This window comes from Episyrphus balteatus, chromosome 4, assembly GCF_945859705.1.
Source record: "Episyrphus balteatus chromosome 4, idEpiBalt1.1, whole genome shotgun sequence".
In the NCBI taxonomy this organism is placed as follows: Eukaryota; Metazoa; Arthropoda; class Insecta; order Diptera; family Syrphidae; genus Episyrphus; species Episyrphus balteatus.
In genome coordinates, this window is record NC_079137.1 from 4,514,979 (window position 1) to 4,532,537 (window position 17,559).

General features: G+C 32.5%; 2 protein-coding genes across 3 annotated transcripts in view; both read left to right on the top strand.

Moving 5' to 3' along the window:
* The window catches only part of LOC129920097 (39S ribosomal protein L19, mitochondrial), a 93,593-nt gene that overhangs the window by 56,773 nt on the left and 19,261 nt on the right, over positions 1-17,559 (top strand). The gene's annotated exons all lie outside the window — the stretch shown is intronic.
* LOC129920093 (zinc finger MYM-type protein 4) lies at positions 383-16,658 on the top strand. Of its 2 annotated transcripts, XM_056001276.1 has the most exons (10): positions 383-790; positions 2,697-3,917; positions 9,899-10,126; positions 10,204-12,973; positions 13,035-13,402; positions 13,465-13,590; positions 13,700-13,821; positions 15,666-15,795; positions 15,862-15,961; positions 16,069-16,658. In XM_056001276.1, the coding sequence occupies exons 2-10, from the start codon at positions 2,735-2,737 to the stop codon at positions 16,241-16,243; spliced, it is 5,202 nt and encodes a 1,733-aa protein (XP_055857251.1). In that variant the 5' UTR covers positions 383-790; positions 2,697-2,734; the 3' UTR covers positions 16,244-16,658. The 2 variants fall into 2 exon arrangements, with proteins under 2 accessions (XP_055857251.1, XP_055857252.1); XM_056001277.1 differs by lacking the exons at positions 383-790; positions 2,697-3,917 and adding an exon at positions 5,474-5,637 and having other exon boundaries at positions 16,069-16,649.

Genomic DNA, 17,559 nt, shown 5'->3' on the forward strand with positions numbered 1-17,559 from the left:
TAAATCCTACAAAAAAGAGATTAAAAAAAAGTAATATACATAAGAAAAAACTCTACGTCATCACTGTTCTAGTACTCAAAACATTCTACTACTTTTTTTTTCCAAAATTATCATAATTTATTTAAAAATTTGTCTTTTTGGATAATTTAAGAACTGATAACCTATTTTATGTCCATTTATATTACCCAAATATTCATTTTAATTAATTTTTATTTCCATTTAATTGATTTTTCAAAAATGCACATTCAAATAAAATCACCAATTTATCTCGCTGAATGCTTCCAACCTCACACACAAACAGGGATGACACTTCAAGTCGCTGTACTAGATTACAACACCCCACATCGACTGTAGTTTGTAGTAGTTTTTAAATATGTCTCGCATTTGTTTTTGGCGTTTCCATCGATGCCGATAGCTTTTATTAATTTTACCCTCGTAAAAAATCACAAAAAATTAACAAAATTACAATCAATATTTTATTTAGTGAATGTTTAAGAGCTATAAATACAATTTGCAAGAATATTTTAACATTTTACAAGTGAAAAGTGCTTTTGAAAAATTATTTTGACGCATTCGAGTGTGTTGCGTGCTCTTTTTTTTTTTTTAGTTGAGTTATATACGAGGTTTTGTTGCAACGACTGTGACTGTAGTTTTTCCTTATTTTAACAAATTTCCTAGTCTATAGTGTGTTTGCACGAACAAATTTATTAAATTATCAAGAAAAGTATAATTTATTGGATGGCAATTTTATTGGAAAATTGTTTAAAATATAAATCAAATATAAAATAAGGTAAATATAAATGGGTTTTTTTATATGTAAAGCAGTTTCATTTAATTTTTGCCCCTGATTGTGTGGTGTCTTTTTTTGAATTCATTTTTATATGAGAGTGAGTGAAAGAGAATTGTATTCAAAGTGACATTCGATGGGGAGGTTAGAAGAGTGTGGCAAATTGCGCGTCGCTTCGGCGGGAATGTTACTTGATTAGTTAAAAGAGTTGCCATCACTTATTTAATGGCAAAGATTTTTGGTTTTTTAAAAAATTTATTTTAAATTAAAAAAAAACCTATTTTTTGCTTAAATTTTGATAAAAGATTGAAGAAAATGTAAAATTTTTAAAAATAAGGTAGACTAGATTAGAAATATAAGCCGTGTTTTATTGGTACTCAGTATTTTACTAAGTAAATATTTTATGCTGCAAACAACAAAAAACGATAACTTTTATTTATTTTTTATAATCCTATATTGTTGAAGGGTCAAAAATGTATAAGTCTATAAAAACATTTTCTCTGTAAACCAACAAATACAAAACATTTGTTTATCCTTAGCAATCATTTGTTGTTGTTTCCCGTGTAAAATTTTACTGAGCTAAGTACTGAGTTACCAATAAAACACGGCTATAAAGTAGTTTGGAAATGTGTATATATTTTTTATTGTACACCGCGTTTTTGGAACTTTGATTCATACTAACTAGTATGTTTGCATTAATACTACAAAACGTGGCAACAGCAGTGTTTTATTGGTAACTCAGTACTAAGCTCAGTAAAATTTTATACGGGAAACAACAACGAAAGATTGCTAAGGATAAAGAAAAGTTTTTTATTTGTTGGTTTATAGAGAATTTTTTTTTCTAAACTTATACATTTCTGACCCTTCATCGATAAGGATTATTAATAAATAAATAAAAGTAATCAATTGTTGTTGTTTGCAGCATAAAATGTTTACTCAGTAAAATACTAATGCCATGTTCAAAGGAAAGAAGAGAAAGCCCCAGGCGGATCACTAGTGTCAAGATACTCTAATAAATGCTGCTCGGCAAACGGATCAGGGATGTATTCTTGTGGTCCCACTAGGCTGGCAGTAGCGGCTTCAATTCGGGAAATTTCCGATAGTTGACTTCTCGTTAACAGAATAAATGGATTAGGTAAAGAAGTGCAAAAAGCACAGGGACTATTCAAATGCGCCCTCTTTTATAGCTGAATGAGTAAGTTGCTCTTATGCTCATATTCTCTTTCATTTCAATTCAATTCAATTTTGGGAATTTGGAATGCCTGCATTCATTTGCATCTATTAGAATTGATGGAATTTCTGTTATAAGAGTGCTGATACGACAAGTGAAACTATTTACTATTTTAAGAATGTTGAAATGCCTTCCGTTTTGCAGTGACGGTCTTGGTTGTAGTCCCTGCAGTCTTCATGTGGATTTAAAGTTAGAAAGTTCCCTTTAATATGAAGTTAAGTTATAGGCCCAAACATTCACCGTCAGATGTTCCTGATTCCTCTATATGTCTAAAAACGAGGCCTCATTTTATACCGTCTAGTTCTATCGATCAAGAAAATAGGTCAAGAAAAAGTTTAAAACCGATAATTTATGGTATTTCATTCGATTTTTTCATCCAGAATACAATATTTAACAATTAGAAATTAGTCAATTAAAAATGTTCCTTACTGATTTCCCATCGATCAGTGTTAAAACATCGTTAGCAATTTAAAAAAAAATCATGTACCGTTTTCCTGATGGCTAAAACCGGCCTTAAGCCGACAACTTCAGAAAAAAAGTTTTAATCCTCTAATTTAATGTTTAAATTATAATTGAGTTTCTTCTAACTATTCCATTTTAATTTTTTTTTTAATTCTCTAAAACTAACTTTTTATCTTACTAATTTTCTTCCAACTATTTTATCACTTATAATTTTAGTTAATGCTTGAAGAAAATAAATCAATCAATAACAGAATATGGAAGAAGTATCACAATCTGAAACTAGTTTAACTGGTTCGTTTGAAGAAGAAAAACAACCAGTTGAACAGGAGGAAGAGACTCCTGCTGCGGAAGCACCAAAAAGTCCTGCTGCCGATAAGGAAGAAGTTCATAGCTCAAAAAATGATGATGAAGAAGAAGAAGAAAAAGAGAAAGATGAATCTCCAGCAGTTGCTTCTGAAGATAAAGAAGGTGATGATGATGAAAAACAAGAAAGCAACGAAGAAAAACAAGATAACAGTGATGAAAAAGAACTTGTAAACGATGATGATGAAGTAAGTCAGGAAGAAGATCCAAAAGAAAAGGATTTGGAAGACAAACCAAGTGAAGAAGCAGCTGAACAAGAAGAATCACCCACACCTGGGAGTCAAGAAGAAGAGCCAGCTTCGGAAGAAGCAACACCTGCGGAAGAAAGTGATTTAAATACTTCAAAAGGTGATGATGAAGAAAAGTCTAGAGAAGGTGAAGGAGGAGATAACGATGAAACAACTTTCGAAGAAGTGGATGCCAATGTTTCGGCGGAAAGGGATGCAGACGAATCTGATATGTTAGGAGAATCCGACATGACACGCCCGGAAAAAGAAACCGAAAAAGATGGCCTACATGATGATGATGCGACTCCAATGGAAGTGGATAGTTTGAGTAATGATGATGTTGAAATGGGATCAGTTGAGAATGCCCAAACACCAGGTGATGACGATAAAGAGAAAGAAGCCGATGATGACGACGAAGACCAGGAACAAGAACAAGAAAAGGAATCACCAACAAATCCAAGTGAATCTCCAACAAAAGAAGTCGAAGATGAGAGAATGGAAGAGGATGCTGAAGAAAATCCGGAAACAACTAGTACCACCCCAGAAGCAGGAGAAGATGTAGTTGACGAAGGCAAAGATGATGATAAAGAAGCAGATGATATAACTGATCAGACAAATGATGAAGAAATACAAGAAGAAGAAGGAGAAGATGTCGCAGAAAAATCGACTACGGATAAGGAAGTGCATGAGGAGGAGGATGATGGTGAAGAAGAAAATAAGGAAGATGAAGAAAAAGATGCTGATGACGATGAAGCTACTCCAGAAAATGATACTGAAATGGCAGAAGACGAACCTACAAACGATTTGCATGCGGAGACTAGTACAACGAGAGAAGATGAAGTTGATCGTGAGTACCAATTTTGATTACTTAATATGACCTTATACTCGTAATTTGACTGTACAATTTCTATAATACCAAATAGATTTCTCTAATACCAACTAGATAACTCAAGTTCATAATAGTTAAAGTTGAACGTTAGCATTTTTTTCAGCAAATTAACTTCAGTTCGAACATTTTTGTAAAAAGTAAAGCAAAAGCTTTTGATAAAACAATTAAATGTCAACCGTTTCAAAAATCTCTCCGTATTTTTGTTCCATAGTTTCAACTTGTTAAACTATTTATCTCAACTCTTTTTTGTTGGAAGAAAATGAATAAAGTAACTCTAAGAAAGTTTTTTTTGTGGGGATGTCTGTTAAATTTTCACTGACTAAATTATACCTTTTCTTGCACTTTAATTCCTAAAACCTAACAAAATAATTGTGCTTAATGAAAATTTAACAATTTAACTAAAAAAAAAATCATTGAAAAACTTTTTAAAAAAATCACATTTTATACCTTTGGCAACCCTTTTATTGCTGACATTTCTTTTTTGGTTTTGCCGTTGTTGTTTTTAAACGAGTACAAGTGCATACACACCAATCGCGTGTATAGGGGGTTCACATTTACATGGTAAAATTGTATCTACTTCTACTACATACTAGATGGGCGTAAAAGATTTTTTTTAATGATGATAATGGCGGGAGGATTCCCAAACTAAATTAATATGGTTTTTATTTTTATATTTTCATTTCATATCAAATAAAAAAAAAAATGCATTTTGAAGAAGTTCATTTAAATATTCTTCAAGAAAATTCTTTTCAATCTTTTAATATTTTTTCATCGTGAATGTGAACATCTTTTATCTCTTTCTATTTAGCCTATTCATATAGATATACAGCCTGTTTCAAGTCTGATCTCTGATGTTTGAATAAAAGAATGTTTGTGTAGAATTGTTGCTTTCATTTTGCTCAATATAAATAAAAATGTTTAGTATTTTTTTCATTTGAGTAAAAACTTTTTGAAAAAAAATTATTCATAGGCAAATTGGGCATAAACTTGATGACAGCAAAAATTAATGTCGAATTCCTTTCAAAAAAAAAAAAAATCGATTTGAAATCGATTTTTGTTCAGTAGAAAATGTTCGGCACATTGTTTACGATACGTAAATCGAATTGAGATCGGACATAAAAGAAAGAAATTGGACTGGGGCTTTCCATTTGTAAATTGAGATTTTGGTCTCGGAAGGAAAAACAAAATTGACATGTCGTACAGTAGTGTTATTAAAATGAATAACTTATCTCTTAAAAATCGAATTGTAAATACATTTAAAATAATTTAGGTTAGTCAAGTGGCTCAAGTACGGGGAAATGGAAAAAAGGGGACCTTTAATAGGTATAAAAATAAGTCAATTATACTGCCCACAAAAATCTGTCTGACATTTAAATCTATCGCATTAAAGTAAAGAAAAATAATGCTTAAAAAAATAAAATTTATGTTTTCATATCTTCTGTTTCCACCTTAATGTTTTAGTACCTACTTTAATCTTCTACTACATTTAAAAACAAAAAGAAGTTATTCTAGGAAATTCAACAATACAGTTATACAGCTGCCTCCATTTATAAACCCCGAAAAGCAGGAATTGTGAAGTTTTAATTTGTTTTAATTAAAAATAAAATGTGTCTAAAAGTTGTGAATATGGTTTATAAAACACGAAGTAAAATTCCATTTCCCTGTAAAATATTCTTGGGTAAGATCTTTTTGTTTTTTTTTATAAATCCAAAGCAAATGTCTTGCATTATGCAGAGATAATACTAACATTTGGATAACGGTAAATTTAAAATTTAAGAAAAACGATCGAATCAAGTTGGAATAGTAGATAGTTTTAGAAAAAATAAAGTCAAGCTAATTTTGCAAATACTATGCAACAATAAAAAAAATGTAATTTGCTCAAATAAAATAATATTCTCTTTTCAATATTAACATGTTTTATTTGTGGTTATCTGAATTATAAGACACTAGCTCACCCGACGGACTTCGTTCCGCATTTTTTAGTATTTATTTCCAATTTTTGGCTTTGTAATGTGTTAACCTTTTCAAATACAAAAAAATCGGGCCACAACTTGATATATGGAGCACAAACATAAAATTGTATGAAGTATTAAAAAAGCAAACCGTTTGTTTGACAGCTATTATAATTTTAATTGGAATGTGTACGAAGTTTCATTAATATTATTATTAAGGTATAACAACATAAATCTTCATGGGAAAGCAAAATGGTGCTATGTCCTTAAGAGATCCTATTGAGTTACAATAGTTTTGCTTTCCCAGGCGATATGTATGTTGTATGCATGCCACTGTTTTTTTCTGTTATTGGCAAGGGTTTTTTGCGTCAAATAGTAAAAAAAAATGTTTTTAAAAACAAAATTTTATGTGCCTCGAACTCCTTTCAATCACTTGCAATCGCTACTAAAATTTGATATTTTTTGGCTATTTAGGAAATTCAAAAAGTAGCGATCTTTCTTTGTAAATTAAAAAAAAAACGACTTAAAATATTAAAACATTTTCTTAAAAAGATTAAATCATTTCAAATTAATACGGAAATTGTATTAATAAATTGGTAGTTGAAACAACTTAAACAAATTTTAAGTTTCAGTTTATCATACCAATTTTCAACTGTGAGATAGCTTAGTGGTAAACAATTTTATTTGAGGAAATAACATTTTAAAGATTTAAATCATGTTTGTTTTGTTAGCCTTGAATATAAGCTCTTTGAACCCCAAGTATTGAATTTGCTCATAACTTGACAGCAGCGCCATGTACCAGGTCCAACTATAAAACAAAACCTGTTATCAAACGCAAAAAATTTCATAAAAGTCTTTACAGCCGTCGGACTCCAAATATGGAATTTAACTATAACTTGACAACAGCGTCGAGTCTATCGAACTCCAAATATCGAATATTTGCCTATAATTTGACAATAGCGCCAACTACCGCATACAATTATAATTTACAAAACATGGATGGACCTTATCACACAAACGAACTTTCACAAAAATCTGTCAAGTCTTTTGGACTCCAAATATGAAATTTGTCTCTACATACTTCGGTAACAATTTATGAAACAAAACATGTTTCGAATGAATTTTATCAGACACAAAAAATTTCACAAAAATCTGTCCAGTTATTGGACCCCAAATTTGAAATTTGCCTATAACTTGACAGCAGCGCCACCTACCGGGTCCAATTATAAAATAAAACCTGTTTCGGATAGACCTTTTCACATACATTTCACACAAAATTTTAGAAAAATCTCTAGTCGTTTAGGAGTAGGGTCACAAACAAACGCACAGGAGAAATATATATAATAGATACAAACCATAACTCTGATTGAAGGTGTCATCATACACACACACTTTCTGGTTTCACGATATGTGGATTTAATGTCACAAGACGAATAATTCTTTGTTTCACTCAAATCAGGCTTTTTTAATTATTTTGAAAGCTTTACAATTTTTTTTTACTCGTACAAATTGACAGCTATGTAAAGATGCGAGAAAAGGTGTTATTTTTTTTTATACAAACCATCAACACATTAATACCTTTCAAACAAAAAAAAATTACCAAAATCGGACCAGCCAAACGCGAGTTTATCGGCCACACACACTAAATGAACTCTTTTTTATATATAAGATAAATCGCGTTCAAAAACATATTCCAGATAAGGGTATCCCAGATAGCCTATCCGATAGGTGATTTAACACACCCAAAGTTTATCAGATTTTTTTTTCTGTAGTTTCTGCTTCAAATTTGTGAGATAAAATTCTATGATTTGCAGAATATTTTTCCCATACAAATTTTGACAGCTCATATCTACCGATAGAAAATTCTACGGTTTCTATGGGCTTTCCGCGTTTACGTGAATACCCCTATTATTTAAACTGTTTGAAATCACGAAAACATACAAATATTTATGTTAAGCACATATTTCTCATTTACTTAAATACTGTCATGACTCAAAAATCACGAGTTTTTTGTTATTAATGCAGAAGTTATAGGAATAAAGTAATCTTTAATCCTGCAAAAAGTAATTTCTTAACTTTAAAAATTAACTGAGAAGAAGCACTAGTTTTATTTTAGAAACTAACTTTTTACATATAAAAATAGATCGGTACTAAATTTAAAACTCGTTTTCTAAAAAAACAATTTTTTACTTGCACAATAACGATTTTGACTAAATTTAACACACGTTATGCTGTATAAAGTTCTAACAAAACTGCGTTTTTAGTTTTTCTCTAAAAATACGGATAATGGAATAATGGTATTTCTGTTTTTTAAAATCACTCATGTCGGCTCTTCCCTTATTGTTTTAAATTGTAATAAAACTGCATTTTTAGTTTTTTTTTTTTTTTTAAGTCAAATAACAAGGAAAAAAAAAAATTTTTTTTAACAAAAATTTGATCTTCATGTCGGCTCTTCCCCTACATAAACCAAATTTCTAAAAAATTTATATAGAGGCAGCTCTTATAATCTACAAGTAGACTAACATAAAAGTGCTTTGAACTGCAAGAGCAAGTACGTGCGACCCCAGTCGTGCATTTTTTTTGAGTTATGATAGTCTTCAAGAAAATGAGTGATATATGTACATATTAACAAAATAAAATTTCACGAAAAGATTTCAAAACACCAGCACCAACCCCCATTGCAGACCATTAATAAAAAAAAAAAAGAATTCCACAAATTAGAGTAATATAGAAAATAAAAAATTAGATTTTAAAATCAAAACGATGTGGTTAGTGCTGCTCATCAAAATATTCAATAAAAATCTTAAAATTTATATAAAAAATAAAAAAAATCGTGCTAAAAGTGGGACTCGAACCCACGCGATTTTACGTTCCCATATCTTTTACATTGCTCCTTGAGTCAGGAGGCCACCCTAACATAGGAGTGGACCAGGTTAAATTTGTCACAATTATTATAGCCTATGCAGGTACAGATTCTACCAAAAATTACATTCTGTTTGCTATCGTATACCGTCATCCCAATCGCTGTGCTCGTTTAACGTATCGTACATTTGAGGTGAACGGATGCGATTTGGCCCCATCGATCGCAATTGAATCGTTTATTTTAAAAAGGGGATAAGTCCAGTTTTTAGCGAAATTGAGTTAATAACGGTTTTAGGCTTGTCCCTTTTGAAGTAATGATCAAATTTATTTACAAAAGGTATTAAATTCTATGGACTTATAGCCTTTTCAAAATGAATGGCATTTCTTGTAGGTCTACTGAATGCTTGATAGCTATCATTTTATGTTATATAGGTATTTGGATAAATTCATGGTTTTATTTCTGTTTAAATTAGGTATTATTAAATATATTCAAATACACACCTATCGAAGTTTTGAACATATTTGGTGTGTTTTTATTTTAAATTAAATTTCTGGCCAAAAAACTATAAAAAACTAATATTTTTTCTAGGATGTTAATGAATTCGACAAAGATTTTATTTTATTGTGTGTTAAGTAGATGAAAACGGATGAAAATTCTTTATACGAAATACTACCTACACACTTTTTTTTCTCCTGAAAAAATTTATAAAATGGACTATTATGCTTTTTTTCAAAATAAACGATTCCATTATTTCCGCTTGAAACACACTACAGTGATTATGGAAAAACATAGGTTTATAATTACATTTGTGTAACTACTGGATGGTAGAAAAAAAGGCGCTTGGTGTCATATTCTCTAAAATTACAATTGAATAATACAATTTCTACCCGTATCAAACCATGAATATCATTTAGCTTTATATAAAATCCTTACGTTTACCTAGGTTCATAATTAGAATGCTTTTGTTTAGCTTGAACTCAGTAAGGTTTGTACCCGTGTCTAATATTTTCACCAGAATTCTGCTAACCAATGTTTCCCGGTTATAGAAAAATAATTCCGCCATTTTCAATGAATGAAATTAAAAAAAATTTCTATGACTTAAATTATTACTTCTATAATTTTAGCTGACGGCTCACACGTGGAAAATGTCCAGGAACCTGAAGAATCAGATGTTTGTCTTATACCCGATACTGAAAATGAAGTAACCGATGCTGAAAAGGAACAAGCCATACAAGCTCGGGAAACTGCCGATAAAGAAAATGAAGCTGCAGAGGCTGAAAAGGCAGCTGCTGAAAAAGAAGCCGAAGCTGAAGCATCTTCTGCTGAAAAACCATCAGAATCAACACCAGAAGGTAAGGATGAAAATAAATCTGTTTTTTAAATAGGTATCCTTTAAATATTATAATTTTTTTTATTTTTCTTGATAAAGAAACCCCACAAGAACAAGAACAGGAACAAGAACCGCTGCTGGAAGAAATGCAGCCACCTGGACCGATGGAAGGTGTAGGAACAGTCCAAAAAATCATCATATTCTTGGCTGTCTCATTGCCAAAAACCTGTGCCCACTGTAATGAGGAGAAAGTGTGTGGCTATCGCTACAAAGATGTCGAAAGTGGCTCAACTCAATACCTTTGCAAAACAGGTTGCATTGATGCACTTATGCTAGCCCATCCAGGAAGATATTTCATTCGCCGCAAGAAATTCTTAGTCGAAGAAGTTCCCGAATCGGAAAATACAACCGAACACGAATGCCTTCAGTGCAAGAAAAACATATCCAAGAACAAGTATTTTTTCAAACAAGAAGATCAAACATTTTATATTTGCTCGGAGGATTGCTACAAGACCATAAGCTCGGATGAGCCGGAAAAATTCAATCTCAAACGAGATTCTATTCGAGTGCGTAACATCGGTCACACAACAATATCATCCAAAGGATCTAGCTCTGATTCACGAATTGTATCACGATCTGCTCAGGAAGCAGAATCAGCTAAAATGGAACGCAATAAGAGTTTCCTTCGTCTTTGTACTGATTGCAAAACTGAAATACAAGTGCGTCCAAATGGCAATGGTAAAAATTTGATCTGGCAAACAATGGACTTTTGCGATGAGCAGTGTTTGGGAAAATACCAACGACGCATTGGTTCGCGCTGTCAAACATGTAGCGGCGAAGTGCCACACCAGAGTTTGGGTAAATACTGCGTTCGCTTTGGCTTCGAAGTGCGTCAGTTTTGCTGTGCGGCTTGCTTAAACAACTTCAAGAAAGGTCTCAAAACTTGTTCGTGTTGTCAGAAGGATATATCTGGTAGTGGTGAAGGTTTCTTGGCTCCCGTTGGAGACAAAGAGCAATTTAAAGACTTTTGTAGTCAAACCTGTATGCGTCGATACGATTCTATGGTAAATGCCAAGAAGAAACAACGCACCGATCGCTGTGGAGTGTGCAATTTTGAGAAAATAATGCGCGTTGAAATGACCATCGATGGCAATGAACACAACTTCTGTTCGAATCCTTGCTTTTCAGCATTTAAGTTTGTCAGTAATATTGTCCCAGATCAATGTGGCATGTGTAGTAAGTACTTTGAACGCAAATCAGCTGATTGCTTCACCATCTATGGAGAGAAGCAGCGACCTAAGGTCTTCTGCTCGCGTATTTGTTTCAATGTCTACATCATAGTTAATCGCCAGATAACTTCATGCCAGTGGTGTAAGGTAAAGAAATACGACTTTGACATGATTATGAAATCGAATGATACACCGAATCCTTTAATGATGTGCTCCCTGAATTGCTTGACTCTTTATGGGGTGTCGGTAAATGCATTCAGTCGTGCTGCTGTTAAGTGTGACAATTGTCATAGTTGCACAACACCACAATATCATTTGACAATGTCGGACGGGTCGATGAGGAACTTTTGTACTTACCAGTGTGTGATGCAGTTTCAGAGTCAGTTCGCCCGTGTCCCGTTAACTTTAGATTCAGAGGCAGTAGCCACAGCTACTCATCATGTTAGCCCCAAACCTAAAGCTTCGTCTGCGGCGGCACCATTTCCAACTGGTCTGCCAAAAAGAGTCAAGTTAAATGCGTCTCAAACAAAAGCAGCAACGACCGGAACATCACCGCCCAAAAATCAACTACCTGTTATGCCGGTGATATCGAATGTTGCCTCCTTGGCCTCAGGACAGAGTGAAAGAGTGTCGAATGCTTCATCGACTGTAAGACGCGGAGCTTCGCGTGGTCGTGGTCGTGGCAGGAAAGTCGTCCTCAATGAACGCCCTCAACCAACACCCAGTCCTCCGCCAGCATCGCCGCCACCTGCACCGGCGCCATCAACAAGAGCTCGTACAACTACATCTCCAGTACCAGCAGCTTCATCATCGAGTGGCAGCAAAAGTTCGCGCGGCGGAAGAACAGCCACCCGATCAGCAGGCACGCACACTCCTTCTGAGCCTGTCCGTCCACCATCTCCCATAATCCAAAAAGAAGTGGAAACGAAAATTGTGACAGTGCCACCATATCCTCCTCTGGTGCGTAATGTACAGACCAGTTGTCAACCGAAAACCGAGGATGCTTCAATTGACTGCCGACCTGAAACGGCAGAAATCGGAATACAAACTGATGAAGACTACAGTACGAGGGTTCTCATTCCTGTCCCAGTTCCGATATTTGTTCCACAGCCGATGTATATGTATTCGGCGCCATTTCCAATGCCTATTCCAATTCCTCTGCCAATTCCGGTGCCGATTTTCATCCCAACTACACGAAATTCAGCCACTGGTATTATGAAAGAAATGAAAAAGATTCAAGACAAAATGCCTGCTGATCCATTCGAGGCAGAGCTGCTTATGATGGCTGAAATGGTGGCCGATGAGAAGAATGAATCAGATTCTGATTCAGAGGAGGACATGAAGCCCGAACCACGAATGATTGAAGTTCAATACCAGACACCATCGGCATCAGTTGGACAGTCAAATAATGTTGTAGTGAATATGGAGGCACAAAATAATTCATCATTTGGTGAGGATGTTCTACAGATGGCACTGAAAATGGCCAGCGGTGAGTACGAAGAACCCGGTGTTGATCTGGAATCAGCAATGACGACAAATACAATAACTAATCCACCACCGGGTATGATACATCCATCGCAAGTGCACGAGGATTCTGGAATGCAAATGGGTCATCATATGATGATGGAACAAACACAAAGGTAATTAATATATAAATAATTTGAAAGAAACAAATTTTAATGATTTTATTTATCATTTCAGAGGTGGACGTGGCCGCAAACGAGGATCAGTTGTTTCTCCCATAACACCACGCAATAATCGATCACCAATTAAACGACAACGTTTGTCTGTCGATAGCACACCGCCACAACAACCGGTGATGCCAGTAGAGAAACCTGACGCAAATATGTGTCTGAAATTCACATTCGGTGTGAATGCCTGGAAGCAATGGGTAATGACTAAAAACGCTGACATCGAAAAGAGTTCTATTAGGCGGCGTCTCTTCAAAACCGAACTACTACAAATGACAGCCGATGAGTTGAACTATTCGCTGTGTTTGTTTGTCAAAGAAGTACGAAAGCCAAATGGCACAGAATATGCACCCGATACAATTTATTACTTAGTCTTAGGTAATCTCAAAGAGACAAAGATTACCGGTTAAAAGATTTTATTATGATTTTTCTTTTTTTAGGTATCCAGCAATATCTTTATGAAAATGGTAGAATAGATAACATATTCACTGATCCTTATTATGAACGTTTCACTGATTGTTTGGACGAAGTGGCACGCAAGTTCTCGGTGCTATACAATGATTCACGTAAGTTTTTATTTTTTCTCAACATAAATTAATTCTTTTTATTTATTTACTAATTCTTTTGTCATCTTTCGAAAATTAAATATTATTTTGCTCTTTTTATCTTTTTTAGAATATATTGTAACCCGTGTGGAAGAAGAACATCTGTGGGAATGTAAACAATTAGGCGCTCACTCACCCCACGTGCTGCTGAGTACTTTAATGTTTTTCAATACAAAACATTTCAATTTGACGGTAAGTTCTTATTTTCATATTTGTCTATATCTACGAACATTAGTTGATTGGGAAGGTTTAAAGGAGATATTCATGCATTTTTAGTTTTGAACATAAAAATAGTAGTAAAAAATGGATTAACGTTAAACATTCTACACTTGCCTAAATTTTGAATGGCAGGCTATTCCTGTGAGCAGTGCAACAAATTAAGAATTTTTAACATCTTCAAAGTCGATCTACGAAGGAAGGTTGTATATCAAATTTGATCATATTTGACATCATTTCTCAGAAGCTTTTCAGTCAAGGAGGGACATTTCGTTCCATCTTCAAGTCGTTTAGTCGATGATTAGGAAGATATCGCGCAATTATGTCTGTCTGTATCAGGTCCTGCGTGTGTATAAGTTCACTTCAAACTCTCCAATGGGGTTTTTGGAACTATTATTATATTTTTTTAAATGAATTTTACGAAACTTTTATTTCGATGAACCTTTTCTAGTTTGATTAGTCAAAGCAAAAAAGTTGCAATTTTTACCAAGCTTGTTAAGAGTTTGAAATAATTAGAAAAGAATAGCAAAGAAAGGAGACTACTCATCACATACATATTTGGAAATATTTTTTTTCTCCGCAATTTGTTGAGTTAATGTGACTCGTTCTTGTTTGAAAAAAAGAGAAGTTTTCACAGAAAAAATTTAATCGTCAAAATCCCCGTTTTTCCGTATTAAGAAAATACAGTACGTGCGATACAATTATGACTTAAGAAATATTTATTTATTAATTGGCTTAGCATAAGTTTTTTTCTTTTACCAAAATGTCTGGTTTACGAAAGTTTTTCAGTATCCATCTAACCCCAATATGCACTTAAAGTATGCATTTTCAAGTTTGCGGTCAGCAGGCATCTATTAAACCGTCTTAAATTTAACTTTTTCGTTTTCTGACAAAAAAAATTATAAGGTAATGTTCCTTTCTATTAAAAAGAAACTGCATTGTTAATTCCCTTTATTTTGGAATAAGTCGAGTAGGGTCTACAAATATATCAAATTTTATACATCCAAGTCAAAGACTCATCGACGATAACAGTAATTTTATGTTATCCCCACATCCACATAATTCCTGTGGTTCCTTATGTCAAATTCCAAACAACCAAAAATTCGATCTGCAGTCGACTTGCAGTAACTACTTTTTCCTTAAATAAATTCCTATGAAAAAAAATGGCTACTTTTTCCCGAAGAATCGGTCCTTTTTAAATCTCTTTTTTGAAACGTATTTACACAGATTATCACACACACTACAATTTTTCCAAATGTAAAACGTCAAACCAAACTAAGATTTTGTAAGGAAATGAAAAACCAGATCCAATTTTTGTTTGTGAAATATAAATCATTTTGAGGGAATAAAATAAACAAATTTTACGTTCTTTTGCTCTTACTATGCAGTTGTGCATTTTCTTTTGTTTTTCATCGGTCACTTGGACACAAATACATTCACAAAAAGAGATTGTTACCTTTTTTAATTTCCTAAATGTCCAAGCGAAAAAGTATCGACTTTAGTAGTGATTTCAGTAGCGACTGCAAGTGGTTGAAAGGAATTCGGCATTGGTCTATCATGTGATTTGCCCCAAAAAAAGGAGTCATTGATCTTATGGTATATGTAAATTTTACTAGAAAGTTTTATCTTTTTCAAAAACGTTATTTGCATTAAAAATGAAGCAGCATGTTGAAAAGCAGGAGGACCAAATGTCCAATGTATTTTTTTTTTAGTTTACGTAATAATCTTAGTGTCGCTGTGCAGTTAATTAAACTTAAAATATGAAAACACTTAAAATTTAAATTTAAATTAAAAAAAAAAAAAAAATTTAAATTTTTTAGAACGTCGAAGAACACATGCAATTATCATTCTCACACATAATGAAACATTGGAAACGTTCTGCACAAAATACCAAATCACCCGGTACAAGAAATGTGCTTTTACGATTTTATCCACCACAAGCTGGGCTTGGTAAGTTTATCAATTTATTTTTCTTCCTGCTAAACGTATGATTAACGTAAATTGTTTCTTTTTCAGATGCAAATCCTCGAAAAAAGAAAGTTTATGAACAACAAGAAAATGAAGAGAATCCCCTTAGATGTCCTGTTAGATTATATGAATTCTACTTGTCTAAATGGTTAGTTAAATCTTTTTATATTATACTTTATTTAGTTTTATAAATACCAAACTGGTCCATTTTTATAAATCTTTGACACATCTAATCGATAACTTTGTATTTTTCAGTCCCGAGAGTGTGAAGACTCGCAATGATGTCTTCTATCTACAACCAGAACGATCATGCGTACCCGACTCGCCTGTTTGGTATTCAACGCAGGCTCTGAGCGAAGATAATCTACAGAAAATGTTGCACCGAGTGAAAATGGTCAAGGAAATAAACATTGCGCTATTGACTAGTTAATTTAAATGTCTAAATGACTGAATCCGAAAAACATAATAAATATTATGTGCAAGACAAGGGGGAGGGGCAAACTACTAGAGCCATGCTGCGAACTGTGAGCTAGACTGTAAAAAAATCTTGCATTAATTAATTCTTCCTCACACTGCGGGTGTTTAAAAAACAAAACAATTAAAAAATAAAGTATAATTTAAAACACACAATTTATTTTCCTTGTCTTATAAAAATATGTGAATACAAAATAAAAACTATAAAACAAAATAAAATTATGCAAAGGGAAAAAACCATAAACAAAAAAAAAAAACATATATAAAACAACTTCAAATCAATAAAAATTGTATTTAATGTTGTTGATATATTTTTCCAAAATAATTAAATTTTCTTAAAAATAAGGTGCGTGGCACAAAATAAATATTTCTAAATATTTCTTTTTTTTTTGTTCTTTTTTAAATATTTAACAATGGAATTTTTTTTTAAATAAAGAAGAGAAAAGAGAAGAAAAAAAATCATACATTTTTTTTTACTTTGACTTAAAACTAAATTAACTACTCAAGGAATTCAAAAAAATTAATAAATTTGTTTTTGTAAATTAGAAGAAAAAAAAATAATAAGTAAATTACACACATACATATATAAACACATGGAGCGAGAATATAATATTATTTGTGATGCTTAACACAACTAAACTTAATAAAAAGTATAAATATACATATATAAATAAATATAAAAATAAACCTAATTAAAAAATACACACAACAAGCAAGACGAAAAAAAAAAATAAAATAAAAAGATGAATAAATTTAGAAGAATATATTAAATTTGTATGTACTTGTTTTTCTTTTGAACTATTGAATAAGATTTATAAAACTAAAAAAAAAAACTATAATAAAATGATAGTTGTTTCAATAAAGTATTATTGTGACAAAATGAAATCTCTTTTTTTTATGTAACCAAAATAAGAAATATGAAGACGGTCTTTGTTTAACTTTACAATATAACTAGGAGAAAGTAACCGTTTATGATAAAATAATAAGTCGATCAAAAAAAAACTAAACAGAAAAACTTGGATATTTTTTTGTGGATTTTCGGAAAAAAATCAAGGTAAACCTTGCCTGAAGAAAAATTGATTTTTAAAATTTCTTCCAAATCCATCGAGTGTGACATCAAAAGAAAGGATTCTTTAAACCCTATTATTTAATGAAAACCAAAAAATTTCTTGGAGTTCTCGTGGCAGAGTTATTTAAATCCAAAGATGGTTTTTTTTTCTGAAATTCGGTAGAGGGATATCTGCAAAATGCGGGAGTAGATATCTTTTGACC

What these genes read in the sequence shown, in the direction of transcription:
- LOC129920093 (XM_056001276.1), top strand. Translation starts at nt 2,735, where the DNA reads ATGGAAGAAGTATCACAATCTGAAACTAGTTTAACTGGTTCGTTTGAA. An exon ending in CAAAACATTTCAATTTGACG is followed by an intron (nt 13,822 to 15,665) that starts GTAAGTTCTTAT and finishes TAAATTTTTTAG; the next exon opens with AACGTCGAAGAACACATGCA. An exon ending in GAATTCTACTTGTCTAAATG is followed by an intron (nt 15,962 to 16,068) that starts GTTAGTTAAATC and finishes TGTATTTTTCAG; the next exon opens with TCCCGAGAGTGTGAAGACTC.